This window comes from Triturus cristatus, chromosome 1_2, assembly GCF_964204655.1.
Source record: "Triturus cristatus chromosome 1_2, aTriCri1.1, whole genome shotgun sequence".
NCBI classification, from domain to species: domain Eukaryota; kingdom Metazoa; phylum Chordata; class Amphibia; order Caudata; family Salamandridae; genus Triturus; species Triturus cristatus.
In genome coordinates, this window is record NC_140580.1 from 1,187,530,519 (window position 1) to 1,187,546,023 (window position 15,505).

General features: G+C 47.9%; 1 protein-coding gene across 2 annotated transcripts in view; it reads right to left on the bottom strand.

Annotated features, from left to right (window-relative positions):
- Positions 1-15,505, bottom strand: part of PTRH1 (peptidyl-tRNA hydrolase 1 homolog) — a 71,075-nt gene that overhangs the window by 35,666 nt on the left and 19,904 nt on the right. For both annotated transcript variants that reach the window (XM_085614129.1, XM_085614128.1), the window contains exon 2: positions 13,021-13,240. In XM_085614129.1, the coding sequence (XP_085470255.1) occupies positions 13,021-13,240 (220 nt within the window). The remainder of the gene's footprint in view (positions 1-13,020; positions 13,241-15,505) is intronic.

A 15,505-nucleotide genomic window follows, 5' to 3' on the forward strand; every position in this document is an offset into this window, starting at 1 on the left:
CCGACACCTCAACAGTCTCAGATCCACAGCCATCGACGATTGGGACTGAAGACATCAGAAGACAAATAGCGAAAGGAAGACCAACAGGAGCCCCTGGACCCAATGGCTTACCATCAATGCTTTACAAAAACGACGTAGAGTTCTGGAGCGTCGCGTTAACATCTTTATTCAACTACGCAAAAACTAATCAGTTTCTACCAGAGTCATGGCATGGTTCAATAATCAGTCCAATCCATAAACATTCGAGCAAAAAAGACCCAAAAAATTACCGTCTGATAGCACTAATTGACGTAGAAGCTAAATACTTTGCAGGGAACATACTAGAGGAATTAACCTCATGGGCCGCCGCAAACTCGGTAATCCCGAACACCCAAACCGGATTCCGTCAGGGCCAAGGAACAATTACAAACATCACGGCCCTGACTCTACTGATGGAATCAGCAAGAGATAACAATAAATCTTTATATCTCTCCTTCATCGACTATACTGCAGCGTTCGATCATGTAGACCGCAACATGTTATGGCAAAAACTGACCAAATGGGGCATACCTGTTCATCTCTTAAACGTACTGATAGCACTACACTCTGACACCTGGATTAAAGTGAAACTTGGTGCAGGCACACATCTTTCAAAACCAATAAAAACAACAAAGGGCCTCAAACAAGGCTGTGTCCTAGCCCCAATGCTATTCAACCTCTTCCTAGCCGACCTGCCCGGCGAACTAGACAAAAAATACTGCCATGCACCAAAGCTAGGGAAGACCACACTATCCAACCTGCTGTATGCAGACGACCTGGTGCTCATCAGCCAGACACCCATTGGTCTTCAGCACCTTCTAAACACCATCTACGATTTTTCAAATAAAAATGCACTGCAGATAAATTTCAATAAATCTAAGGTTATGGCAGTAAACTACAAAAAGAAAAGGGAACATAATTGGCATATAAATGGAGAACGATTGGAAAACGTAACAACTTACAAATACTTGGGCATAATACTGGACTCGAAGATCACTTTTAAACCCCAGCTGGACTCCCTGCGAGGCAAGGGAATGGCAACCTCCCTTGCCCTAAAATCCTTAAAAACTAAACTCCCAGATCTGACCTTCTATCCACTTCTCCAAGTACTTCGCGCAAAACTGCAACCAACACTCACCTACGGGAGCGAACCCCTTCAAGGAAAAGACGCCACTCTTCTGGACACAATCATCTCAAACTCTTACAGGCTCATCTTTAACTTGCCAAAACAAGTCTCCTCAGCACAAATACGACTGGAATTTGGCATCGCGAAACAAACCTTAGAAAGACGGTGTGCATACGTCACTGCCTGGCACAAGATACGTAACGCCAACAATGATTCCCTAAATTCTAACATCTGGGATGAGACTCTTCAGCATCAAAAATCATCAGCGAGGAAGTATTTAATTGACTCTCTTGAAGTGCTGGGCCTATCCAACTTATGGGACATTCCAACAGACCATGTGACGTTTAAAAAAACAGCCAAAAAAGTAGTTAGACTCATCTCTAAAACTGAAGACAAGGAGGCCCTGACAAAAAAAGCACATGGTTGGGTAATCCTTAATGATTATGGTCCAATGCAACCACAGGCTTACCTCAATGTGGGCATGAACCTAAGAATGAAAGAGAAATTTTTAAAAATGCGTCTGGGCGTAATCCCGGTATATCCTCACCTACCGCCCTGGATAAGGAAAAATCTTGATCCACAATGCCGTCTGTGTAAAGCAGGAAAGGAAGACCTTGTCCACGCAGTGTGCATCTGCCCCAAACTGAAAGATCTGAGATGCAAATTCCTGCGAGACTCATTCAAAACCTATGGTATACGGACATGCAGACAGGCAGTCAAACTTTGCTTCAATCCCAGCAAAACAAAACTAAACTGTCAGGTCGTAAAATTCTTTGAACTGGCCGGAGTCAGATACATGAGAGCTTGAGGACTGTTGATTTTAACAATGCAACACTTTAATCTGAATCAACTTGGCAAACGCACAGGACAGAGCGAACTTTTAAATACCCTTTGGTTAATTCTCTTTGCAATTTTTAATTGTCCTTTTAAATGTTTTTTATTCGACTTGTAAAGATTTTAATTAATCATGTACAAATAAAATATTTACTTACTTACTTACATAGGAATGAATGGGAAGGTATTCCTTATTTGCGAATCTCAATTTGCGATTCGCAAATAAGGAATATGTAGGATTTGCTAAATATTTAGCAAATCCTACAAACATTGCCTTTTGCGATTCTCTAATTGCGATTCCCTAAAAATCGCAATTTGAAGAATCGCAAAACGCGTTTTTCATACATATGGCCCATAGTCTCTACTATGGGTGCAGCTCTCCGCCCCACTTCTCCCATCATACAGTTTTAAGGGCTGTAGGCCTGTTTCAGTCTCACACTTGTATGTGTTGGTGCAGTCGGGGGCCAGTTTGCACCTTTATTTATTTATTTATTTATTTATTGTGAGGGTTTTATATAGCGCGAACAAGACCCTTGCGAGTATCAGAGCGCTTTACAGTCAAATGGAGAAAGCAAGGTGTAACAAACAAAGATATAGGTGAACAGCTATAAATAGCATATACAAGACAAAATGACAGCTATTGAGCACAAAGACATAGATAGTTATAATGTACAGTAAGGCTAGCAATAGGCCAGAGTTCACGTGAATTTAGCCATGAGGATCGCTTTTACTTCATCCTGAAGTAGGCCGATGACGGGTTCGTTCTTGTTTCAGTGGGCAAAGCGTTCCAGATCCTAGCGGCCATACCAGAGAATGAACGGATATATGTTTTTTTCTTGGCAAATCGTTGTGGTTTTAGAAGAAGTGTCTTGGCGCTCCTGGAGGCTCTGCTGCCTGAAGAGAGCTCCAGTTTCTGAGCTAGGTAGTGCGGGGAATTGTGGTGGAGGGCATTGTGCATCATACAAGCGATTTTCAGATGAATTCTAGCTTCAAATGGTAGCCAGTTGAGGGCTCTCAGGTCTGGGGATATGGGAGAGTTTCTCTTTGCGCCCGTGATGAGTCTCGCAGCTGAGTTGATAGTGGCTCTTAGAGGGGCAGTCGATGACCTTGGGAGGCCGCATAGGGTTACCGCCCCGTATTCCACTATAGGTATAACTAGGGCTTGCACTGCTTGTTTGAAATCGACGGCTGGCAGAAAGGGTTTCAGTTTTCGCTGGGTCTTCAGGTGGAAGTTGGCTCCTTTTGTGGAGGCGCTGATATGTTTCTGCATCTTTAAGTTGCTGTCAAGCGTTATCCCTAGTGATTTCGCTGAGTCGACGATGAGAGGTTGTCCTTTGAGAGCTGTCAAGTGCTTCAGCCAGTCCAGGATAGTGGGAGTTTTGTTAGGGGGGGCGATTAAGAGGAATTCCGTTTTGAGGGCGTTTAGTTTCAAATGGTTTTCGGCCAGCCATGTTTGGGGTTTTGTAGTGTGGTGTTGAGAGATTTGATGTCATCAAGTGAGTGGATCTTGATGTAGGTTTGGGTGTCGTCTGCATACATGTGGAAGTGAATCTTGGCGAGGCTGAGAAGATGGGTAAGAGGTTCCATAAAAAGGTTGAAGAGGGTGGGTGAGAGGGAGGAGCCTTGTGGAACTCCTCAAGTGACTGGCATGGGGTTGGACAGGGATTGGTTGACCTTTCCATGGCAGCAGGTTCACCGGCGGTGGACAGGCCTTTTCCGCCCAGCACGCAACAGCCCCACAGGAGATGAGAAGCTGCCAGGTGCATTAGCGTGTTGAAGAGGCCACAGAAGGCGCTTCTGGTGCAGGCCCTCTTTTGGGCACCAATTGCTCTGTGCAGGTGACCCTCAAAGATCCGGCAAGCCAGGTCATGTTACTTTGGCGAGTCTTTGGTCAGTCGTGCTCAGGGTTTTCCGGGTGGCAGTCCACTTTTTCAGGTGCAAAGCTCCAGCGGCACACTTCCAGGCAATGTCCTGAGTCACAGTGTGCACTGAGCTCTTCAACATCTTGGCTACAAACGCTATATTCGGCATGTAGCTCCACGAGGCAATAGCCTTGGGTCTTCAGTATAGGGACTGTTCCCAGGCAAGTCTGGGAGCAGTGCTGGGGACTCTACTTGCAGTGGTTTACCTTGGGCAGGCACCTTTGGATTGCAGCCTTTACTTCCTTGGGATGTGTGGGCACCGCAAGAACTGGCCAATGCTGCGGTCACACTGTCCACCTTCACTGGCAAACAGCGAGTGCCTCAGGAAGATACCTATGCCTGCTTCAGTTGGGCATAAAAGCTCTGGGGCTCTCGGCGATGGTGGGATAGCAGTGCCGTGGTTCCGCCGACTAAGCTGCTCAGATCAATTTGCGCTCTCGACCCTATCGATCAGTCATGTTGTGAGACTCTGTTGGACAGACCCTGCTCCAGGATCAATTGCTACAGCCCCCCAAAAATCCACGTCTACTGCAGGGTTGGTGATTTCCTTTCCTCTTGCTCAGGCCAGGGCTCCTCGGGTCTCAGGACAAGTCAGCAATTTATCCTTCAGGTTGCAGCTGTAAGGAGATACCTCATTTTGTATGGCCGCCCTAATAGTTTTGGACTGATGCTGCTGGTTCATCGACTTCGAGAGTACACGTATGCCTGCTAACCAGACCTCAGTGCCAGTGCCCTGAACCAAATACGAGTATGTTGCATGGTTTATACCCAATCGGCATAAGCTAACATACCTGTAAGTCCCTAGTATATGGTACCCAGTGCCTGTAGGTTAGAGGGCACCCCAGGGACTGCAGCACTGGTTATGCCACCCTGACAGCGGCAGAGGGAAAGCATGGCTCCCAGTCTGCCACTGCAGACTGGGAGGGCAGTTTGAGACCGCTAGCTTGACTTTGCCACTTAGAGCAACGGCAGAGCCCAATCCTCCCTTTTTAAATAAATGTAAGTCACTGTTCGGACGGACAGGTCCTCTGCATGGTAAGAGACGTGCACCCCTGCCCGAGTGCCCAACTGTACTGTTGTCTGGATCCCTAATGCTGATTGTCTGTCATAGGCAAACATGGATCATGCGTGTGCGCCTTGACATAGGCCTGTCTCAAAGATTGCAGGCTTGTTGGACCGGGAGGGGTGCCCAAAGCGAAACCCCCATGGTGGTGAAAGGCTAATGACTTCGCCAGGAGTCGAGCAGCAGGAGCGTGGTGCTGGCAGCGTACCGTGTAGTGATCAGTAGTAGTGAACAGGACCTTTTTATCCTGTGTTACAGGAGTGAGGTCCACTGGCTTTTCAAACGTTCAGCTGCTGTGCGATTAACTCACCATTTGCCTACATCAGGTAAGTTGCGCAGTGCAAAAGAAGTGAGTGCATTAGTTGTGTGCGCGTGGGAAGGCTATATAGCACAAGGATGGAGCAGTACTGTGCAGCACACGTGTGATTGGTACATGTACTAGGTGTATGTCTGCCGAAAGGAATACATTACGAGAGATGTAGTGTTGTGCAGTTCATGTGTGGATAAACATGCTGAGAGTATGTGTGCTTGTGCAGAGGACAATATGAAGGGTGAAGTGTTGTGCAGCGTGCACACAGTGAGTGTGTGTGCTGGCAGATCACCCGTGGCCAAATATAGAAACGCTTCAGTGCTGAACCGTGCGCGCAGACTGAGTGTATGGTGGATGCATGGGTACATGTAAGGTTACAATGCATAGAGGAACAGTGAGTGCAGTGCAGCAAGTGTGCTGTGGAAGTACAGTGGGGGAGTGTGTCTGCAAAGGCACATGGTGAAGAGGACCATGGGTTCCATTTCAGGACGCCCAGGCCTGCCAGGTAAAGAAACGAGGAAGAGAATAATCAACCCCTCCCCCCCCCCCCCTAGCTATGGTGCTGCAATCCCGTGAGCTGGGTGGGACACACCAGAGGGAAAAGAAAGAGGCTCCATTTACCTTCCAAAAGACTTCTCTTTGATTCAGTGATAGATCGCAAGGAAGGGAGATAGGGCTGATAGGAGACTCATAAAGAGTGGGCCTGGGATTGACCTTTCGATGCACATATCCCTGTGGCGGACATCCAGGTGTGAGCTCTGGTCATGTTCATGATTTGTGTTGTGGACAAAGGGCTTCGGAGTCCTGCCTGCTGTGACAGGCCTCTTTCATGAAGGAAGATGAAAAGGAGGCGTGCCCACTTCAAAAGAACAGAACCCCAGCATAAAACGACAGAGACCCAGACCCTAAATTACATCTGCTGTGTGGAAAAGGACTATAAGAAGGGGCGGTTTAGTCTCCCAAAAATTGTCATCTGCCGAGCAGCCAGGTGGGCTGTGTGGGAAGGGAAAGCTTTGCAAGATCTCTGCCTGTAGCCAGGACTCCCTGCTGGGTAGCGGGACATCACCCAGGGAATCCAAGACCAGCTAGCCTGGAGCACCCGCGCCTGCCTGCTTTTCCAGCACCAGTATGCACTGTGAGGAAGAGGAGAGCATTGGAGGGGGCAAGGTCCAGTGGGAGCCCTACCATGAAGACTCCATGTGCAAAGTGTAAAGATTCAGCTGAACACCAATCAGGCCGTCGCCAGTGTGCAAGATTGTTTTTGGCGACCCCGGTAAACCAGAAGGGCACCGTAGACTGAGCTGCGTGTTGAGCGCCATGTGGGTCTTGCAACACTTGTACCGCCGCGGTGACTCTGTGTGGCAAAGGGGGGCCAAAGGTACCAAAGTTGCCAAAGAATTTGGCCCGCTGCCCGAAGGAGAGACTGAGGCTTAGACCGGAGGGTTGGAACCTCACAGAATCCCGCACTGCGTGGGGACTGCCCCAACTCACCAATGAGGACTGCCAGAGAAGCTGTGGATGACGTTGCAACATGGCTGGTTCCAGTTGGGAGCTGAAGACAGGATTCCTCACCCAACCGCACCCCTTACCAAAGTCAATATACTGCATCTTCGTGAGCAGAGAGCTGCGCTGACATCTTGGAGACCTCCAGCAGCACCGCTCAGGAGCGAGAGCCTGCGCCACCGGGTGCTACCATGTGGGCCGAGAGCAGTCCCACCTCTCCAAACTGAGCAGGACTCACAGGTGCGTGTTTGAAGGCGCCTGCTGCATAGGTAAACTCTTTTGTGCTGAGAGCGCGGGTAAGACATACTGGGTCAGTTGGGGTCTGGAGGCGCTTACTGCTAACGGTGTTGCAGCACCACAGACACTTTTGAATAACTTCTTAAGGGACAAAAGAGAGAACTTGAGTACAGCCCAGTGATTTGCATTCTATGGATGTGGCCGCTGGTGACTGGAGAATATCCCCAAACATGTTACACAAAGGAGGACTACTACAGCCACGACCTCAAGGGGGATTGCGTTCTTGCTTCTGAATGCCGCATTCCTCTGCATGTGTTGAGTTAAAAAACAAATACTACTTTTCTCATAAAAGGAAGTATTCGGCTGGACAATGATTTACTACTGTCTGTGCTGTTTGCACTTTGAGTTATGTGTCGTGTTCACTGATCTGTATCTACAATGCTACCCCCCCGTAACCTTGACTGTTTGACCACAGCTACCATGAAGAGTCAAGTCAGAAGGGGTACTAGTCACACATGAGTGGGATCCGTAGTAGGTCGGACCCCAGGACATCAGGAGTAAAAGGCATTAACCACCACGGTTGGGCCCCTGTGTGCCCCGTGGCCTTCTGAAAGGGGTTCTGACAGTCACCCTTAAGGTAGGCCTCTCGCGCCCTAAGGCAGGGTGCTGTATATTAGAAAGTGGAACATGTAAATCCCACAATTGTTGTTCTTACTGTGGAAAGGGCTGGTAGCCCCAACGACGAGTGCGGGCTTGCAAGCTGAAACCTCAGGCTTGGTATGTCTGCGTCTCCCAGGACAGAGGATGCTTCTGGGGCAAATCTGGCCACTGGGGCTGCAAGACGGTCAAGGATCCTGGGCACCTCCTGCTTTAGACAAACTCTACGCAGACTTCAGTCCACTGGCTTTGGTCTTTTGTCCTCTCAGTCGCCTCCATTTCTTTCAGGATCTAGGGCTTCGTCACAGCCGGCCAGGTCTATGCCTTGCCAAACTAACAACCGACCAAATGTACCTAGGAATAGCACAACAAGAGCTTGGCTCTCAATAGAATAGAGGAAGAGGTGTGGCGCGGCGGCCAGGTCGACTGACTCCGGAATCTGGGGATCCCGGGTTCGATCGCCGGCAGCAGATTAGCTCAGCACCATGTGACTCTGGGCAATAGCTTGCTTAATCTTCCCGATGGCCCCCAGCGCCTAGAGACCCTTACGGGTGATTGTTTGCGCTTTACAAATGTGGATTATTATTATTATTTATCCAGCACACTCCACACCTGCCGAGCCTGGACTGTGTTCGAGTGAACAAACACCACAAGGAGGTCCCCCCGGCGAACCTGACCGAGATCCGGTGACCCCTGACCTGCCTCAAGCCTCCAGACGACACCTGCAGCCTCAATCCAGAGGACCCCCACTGCCGCGACCAGAGCGGGTAAGAAAATCTGACGTCTAAAGGCACCCCTGCACCAGACGCCCCACGGCCTTGTGTGCCCAACCCAGCGGTGCCTAACCAACCCTCTACATCCCAACTTACCCCTCGAAGTGGCGGTCACTCCTGGAAGATATTCGTCCCCGAGCCTGCAGTGTTTCTTTGTCCCGGAGAATCTCCATAGAAATCAATAGGGCACCCGACCTCAAAACAGCACCCTGCACCCGGCCGCCCTAGTGCCGCTGAGGGTACCCCTTTTGTGCTAACTTGGTCCCCAAAGTGCCCTGAGCTTAACCCTAGGAGTCTTGCTCCCACAACCCTGTGGCCTGCTTGCCAGCCGCCACCAACCGGAGTCCCCCTATCCCCCATAGGATAACATTGGGCCTCAACACTCTGTGCCCAGCCGCCAGAGTGCCGCTGAGGGTGCAACAACAGTGCATCACTGACCCTGGGAGATCCCTGAGTCTAACCCCAGAACCCTAACTCAAAAGACCGATTACTTACCTTGAAACCGATAACTGATTTTTCCTCATAGGATAACATTGACACTTTTCTCGTCGACTTTTGAAAACTACAAATATTCCTTAAAAATCATACCTTTAACCAAAACGCATTTTCTCAACTGTTTTCAGGAAATGTCCCAATGCCGAATCCAGGATCCAGCACTGAGTAAGTACAAGCATTGGCATAGCCAATAGGTCTCGCTTTTGGGACCTTATAAGTATTTAGTTATGCAGCACAATATCCTTGGTGCAACAACATTAACTGTTGCATGGTTAAACACTTATAAGGTCCCAAAGGCGAGACCTATTGGCTATGCCAATGCTTGTTGTGCATGAAAATAGTACTAGGTGAGTGTGTGTAAGAAACAGCAAAAGGGCTGCAACTTAAAAAATGCGTCCATCCTCTGTGCAGCATGCTGGTACCAGTGCGTTTCACACCACTAAAGGTAGGCAAGTGAAAAGGCATTAAAAAGGCAACTCAAAGCCAATGTTCCCTGCATCCTTTATGCAGTGCCGTAGCGCTACAGATCAGCATAATTCTGAAGTAGTTCGATCGTTGCATTATTAAAGGGTCAATGTGCAAAACATCGAGTGTTGCCTCCGGGTACTTGTTTCAAAACCAGAAGGGTGGCGGGGGGCTGGCTGTCAAGAAATATTGATGAAGAGTTCATGTTGCTGAATGACCACCTTTTGTCACCGTTACTGCTGTTCCTTTTATCTAGGCTGTGCCGCTCCATTCAAGCTTACGCACTCGGAAGGCAGTCTGTGAAATGTTACTGTTTCACAAGCGAAGTTACACTGCAAGGGATTAAACTGATGGCAAAACAGCAACTGCCTGCTATAGCTATCGATACCTTGAAACTTCTCACAAGGGACGGGTAAAGGGTAACTGGGAAGAGCTGGTTACACATTCATATGCCAGAGGACGCCGCTCAAACCCGTCCTGCCCAGGATTTCCAAACAAAGGCTACAATTACGAAAGCTTTGGGGGCTTCTTAAATATTTGAACATCATCTGGCAATTCCACTATAAAAACGAGAAGTAGTAGTGAAACTCAAGTTGCAGTGTTACTCTCACAGTCTATGTTCCCACAAGGGACTGTGTGGTGGCGTCATTTGTTGCTCGCTCTCGATGGCTTTGTGCTGGGATGTAGAGGGTTAAAGCGTGCTCAACACAGAAGACTGGCTGGTGCATACAATACTAAAAGATAAGGTGGCCATAAAGCGTGCAACGTAAGCAAACAGTAACATGAGTTGGGGCCATGGAACCAATGAAAACAGGAACAAGCACCAGAAAATGTCTACTGTCTGAGGCGGCATTGGCTTAGTCGGAAGTGAATTGCTCCTTGAAGAATTCACATCAGATGCTTCCGAAGTTAAGAATAACAAGCTAACGAGGAGGGAGGGGGAGAAGTGAAGGGGGGAGAAGGGAGGGGGGTAGTGAGAGCAGACAGCAAGGGGTGGAGGAGCATGATTCACCTGCTGGAAGGCTTAATGAGCCATGACAGAAAGGCAGATGGCGGCTGCGCGTGTGCACGCTCACGTGCACGCAAGCTTTAGGCCACCAAAAGCCTGTGGCAGCACTTTAAAAACCCATACACTAAATGTCTCGCAGAGCAGCTCATGCACTGCCTCAGCGAGACCTAAAAAGTAACAATAACCTAACTTACCTGCTAAGTGAATTTCCTCCCCTAGGATAACATTGGTGATTCTATGTGAAAACATTTCGAAGTGTCAATTTTTGAAATGCAATAACATTCCTTAAAAATCGTACCTTTAACCAAATGCATTTACTCACCTGTTTCTAGGAAATTTCCCAGGGCTGAATCTAGGATCCATTCCTGTGGTTAGAAAAGTAATCTGAAAAGTAATTAACTGCATTTTACTTAAAAAGCCCATTCATTTGAATGTACTATACCTGCAATGTGTTGCAAACTGCTTTCTTAAAAATGTAACCAAAACCAGTACAAGTTATACTGCAATTCTGAACTGTGTTCATACAAGTAAATTACTACTGCAAAGTATTTACATGCTTACCTGCACCAGGCTTGCTTGGTTCTAGAAATAAAACAACAGTATATTTTTTTATACAAAACCATTGGCCTAGAGTTCAGTTCCTGAGTGTGTGAATTCATTTGCTGACTGAGTGTGTACATCAAATGCTTTACACTGTCCTCTGATACTGCCTTACTGCTCGACCAAGCTACCACTTTAGAGAGTAAGGTTCTATCTAACTTTAGCCTCTGCCAAACCTCTGGGGACTGTGGGCTCTGTACACACTGTACCTCACTTTGGTGCAGTATATATAGAGCCAGGTTCTTACACCGATACATTTGCTCTTTCCAGCAGCATCAATACGCTTGCCCTTTCCGGCAGCATCAATACGTTTGCTCATTTTCCATTAGCATTAATATGTTTGCTCTTTTTGGCAGCATCAATAGGTTTGCTTTTTCCATCAGCATCGATACGTTTGCTCTTTCCAGCAGCATCGAAACATTTGCTCTTTCTGGCATTCAGCAGCATCAATACATTTGCTATTTCCGGAAGCAATAATAAGTTTGCTCTTTCAAGCAGCATCAATAATTCTGCTATTTCCAGCAGTATCAATAGGTTTGCTCATTCCGGAAGCATAATTACATTTGCTCTTTCCAGCAGCAACAATATATTTGCTCATTTTCCAGAAGCAACAATATGCTTGCTCTTTCCATCAGCATAAATACGTTTGATCTTTTCATCAGCATCGATACATTTGCTCATTTTAAAGAAGCTTCAATACGTTTGCTCATTTCCAGCAGCATCAATCCATTTGCTCATTTTCTGGCAGCATCAGTACGTTTGCTCATTTTTCAGTAGCATTAATACGTTTGCTCTTTTCGGCAGGAGAGACACACACGTCTGAACCCAACAATAGACAGAAAAGAATCTAACAAAGAATTCGAACCCACACGCATTATCAACCAGAGGAGGTGCCACTCTACCTCATGACTCGAAAGACTTTTTTAAAGGAAAACACAGTTGCACAACTCTGAACCCAACACTAAATTGCAGGAGTATGCAGAGCATGCGTATCTACAGCCACACATGCCATCGAACATTGTGTTCCTGTTGAGTGTGGAGGAGTTCTGGGGGTCGGTGCTAAAGATCATATCCTGTGCAGTGAGACAGAGAACAACCTACTAGCAGTCATCTTAGAGACACCAATGCAGAACACCCAACAATTACACGCCCTTAAAGGGAATTGCTCCGGGCTGCCACACAAACCATTTTAGGTCTGTGGGGCGAGGCAGTAAAGCCAACTCCTGAACTTTGGATCCTCAAAGCCTGCCGCCTTCCTGCTCCTGAGACGAGTGGCATACGATTCGAACGGTGGAACACACACATTTAACAGGATGTGGGTCTGGTCTTCACTTATTTAAAGGAGGATAATAGAGGGCTATCTTGCCCAAACAAACTTCGCACCTTGGGTGTTATGCATGGAGAAACATTTTCCGCAGCAAGTCCCTAAACAAGGCAGATTAAAGGCCAGGGGTAATGGGTAGGATAGGAGATCGGGGATTAAGAAGAGCGTAGGTCAGCGGTCACAAAACGGGTTTTGGGTGGGGTTGGTGTTATCTTTGCTGTTTCATGCCAAAGCAAGAATTCCTACGTCTTGTTTTGTATTGGAAAAATCTATAAAAATGAATGAATATAAAAGCTACACCACTGAGTGGACATTACTGTGTCACCCTGTGTGGGAGTTCTAAACCTACCATCACCTCCTGGAGTAAGCCCCGACCACTCATACATGCTACCATTGGAGAGTCCGGTGTACAAGGTGAATCTTAGCTAACCTTTTGGTAACAACAGCTCCCAAGAGTCAGTGAAAATGACAGAACCCACGTGAGATGCTGTCCGATGAACACTTACCACGGCAAGAGTTACACAAAAGATCCAACTGGGAATGTAAAGGGAGAGGGGCATTTTTAGGCTATGGTTTTCTATTAAATCACGAAACAGATACCGTTGGTGCCTAATTTATCACCTCAAAAACTGCTTCAGTGCAGCAAACGGTACGATTGTCAGCAATTGACCAAAAAACACTCACCAGCGCTGGCCACACTCCGGCCATTAATGTTCATCAGTCTCCGGGGCTTGAGTAGCACCAGCCGCGTGTGGCCCAGGGTGGCTATGACCACATCTGCTTGGAACCGCTTGTCCACTTTCCACTGGTCAGCAACATTCAGTCTGTGTGCCAGCTGCTGGAGTACAGCCATGCCCACGCTGTGCCTGGTTCCACCCATGCCATAGTTCCCCAGTCCGGCAACCTGAAAGTGAGAGTTGACAAAGCCAATCGTTTTGTATTTTGTATAGGGAATAGCTTCGTTTACGTTTAAACACAGAAGAGCTACAGTATGACAACCTTTAGTCATTCGCAGAACAGGTTCAGTGAGGCAGCAAGCGTGCACCTTGACTCGCACATAAAGCAGTATATCGCAGGCAGCAGTGCAAGCTTCCTTCTACACACTGGCTGTGACCAGCACAGGCACAAGAGGGCACGCGTCCCACAAACAGAAGAGGGTCAGTCAAGCATCAGCAGTGCACTCGTCCCAACATACTCTGAGACCTAGTCACAAACTGCACAGTGCAGTAAGTACTTCAAAATGCTATTCACAAACCTTTAAGCGCACATCTCCACCTCCACCTCTCCTATCTGTTCTATGGGGGTATTTTCAGCCACCTACGCTTACAACTTAGCAGTATATGCTGGAGGGGCTGGGGGGAGTCTGGAAAAAGGGGCCTACTTATTCCTAAAAAGGAGGGCTTTAGGGAGGAGAAAAAGTAAGTTATAGAAAGGTTTACAGAGGAACATGCATCAATCCACAAAAATAAAACAGCCCACTGCTATTCACAAACTGCACTTCTAAAGTTACTTCAGCTCAGAGCAGGAGTAAATCCAGCAGCACACATGGTCAAGCACTGGCACTACAACACCCTCCCATAGAAAACAATTGAGGTAAGGACCTCAAATAAAACCCCAAAGGAAATAACCTTAGACGAATTAAATTTGGTATTTTCAAATCTCACCTAGGCAGCGCTTGCACTGTCTTTTCTAGACATGTTGTGTTGAGGTATGCAGTGTAAGCTCCGCCCACTCTCCGCCTAGATTTTTAATTGGCTGCTGCCACTGTCCTCTGTAAATGTTGGCTTTTGATTCGTTAATAGGCTTATTGTCCCTCCTTAGTACCTCCCTGTCTTCTGTTGTTACCTCCCAGAAGGACTGGCCCTTTTACATGTTGTTATGTGGAATGCTTTATTTACAGTCTGTCTGCACTATTTTCTTACACTCCTTTTGACTGCCTGCAGCTGCATGCAGGATACCTCTCACGCAATGTAATGTGTTTTTTTGGCAGCAAAAGCGTGCGCCTTTCTCCTTCGTCTTGGTAAGCATCACCCCGCTCCAACGAAAGGCACACCTCGGCAAACTTTATTTTTATATTATTTTATGCTTTTAATAAGCAGCACAAATGCACAAACAAGAGTTGATGGACACAAATGTAAATGTAAATGTATGTGTCTTGTAAAGCGCACTGCTGCCCTGAGGCGTCGTGGCGCTGTAGACCGCTGGGGAACCCGTCCTGGCTATCCCTGTGAGATGGTCCCTCCTGGGTATCTCCAAGGTGAAACCAGGCATCCCCGGCGAATGTGGGGGGCCGTTGTGGAGATGAGGCAAGCTAATGCCCAGAGTTGCCGAGTGTGTTCCTGGTTAGAGTAGGTACCGAGGCGAGAATTATCGAGTCCGTTTTGACCCTGGTCCACAACCCTGCCGCGTCGGGAATTGAACCCTGGTCCCTGGCCGATTCTCTGCTTGCGGATCTGCCGCCTCTAACCAGTGAGCCACACCTCTCCACCAATGCAGAACAATGTCATACATTCACCCCAGTACAGAGATCTGGGCCTAAATCCATCGTTTTTTTGCTCACCGTGCCATTCCAGTTTGAACCCAGCCATATGCAAATCAGTCTTGACCCTGTGCCCCATGGGAACAGTCCAGCCCGACCTGCCAAGCCAGGTCCTCCCTGGACTGGAAACAAGCATCCTAGGACCGGTTTCGGGGTTTCACCCCTCTTCAGCCAGGATAGCTTGATTCCAGTGGCATGGAGAGTACGGGACTCACGTCTGGGCATACTCTTCCCACTCGGGGTGACAAATGCAAAAACAACAGTTGTTGGACAGAATGCAGAACAATGTCATACATTCACCCCGGTACAGAGATCTGGGCCTATATCCATCGTTTTTTCACCATGCCGTTCCAGTTCGAACCCAGCCATATGCAAATCAGTCTTGACCCTGTGCCTCATGGGTACAGTCCAGTACAGTCCAGCCCGAACTGCCAAACCAGGCAGCATGCTGCGCTGCTTACTAAAACCATAAAATACTGTAAAAAATAGTTTGGCGAGCCCTGCCTTTATTTTATTTATTTCGCCGGTGATCGGGAAGGGACGGCAGACCGAGCAGAAGCGACCTGGCTTCGCTGACCGATGTCAGCTTCTGGAGGAGGCAGATGTCAGAGGAGAAAGGGATCACGTTGG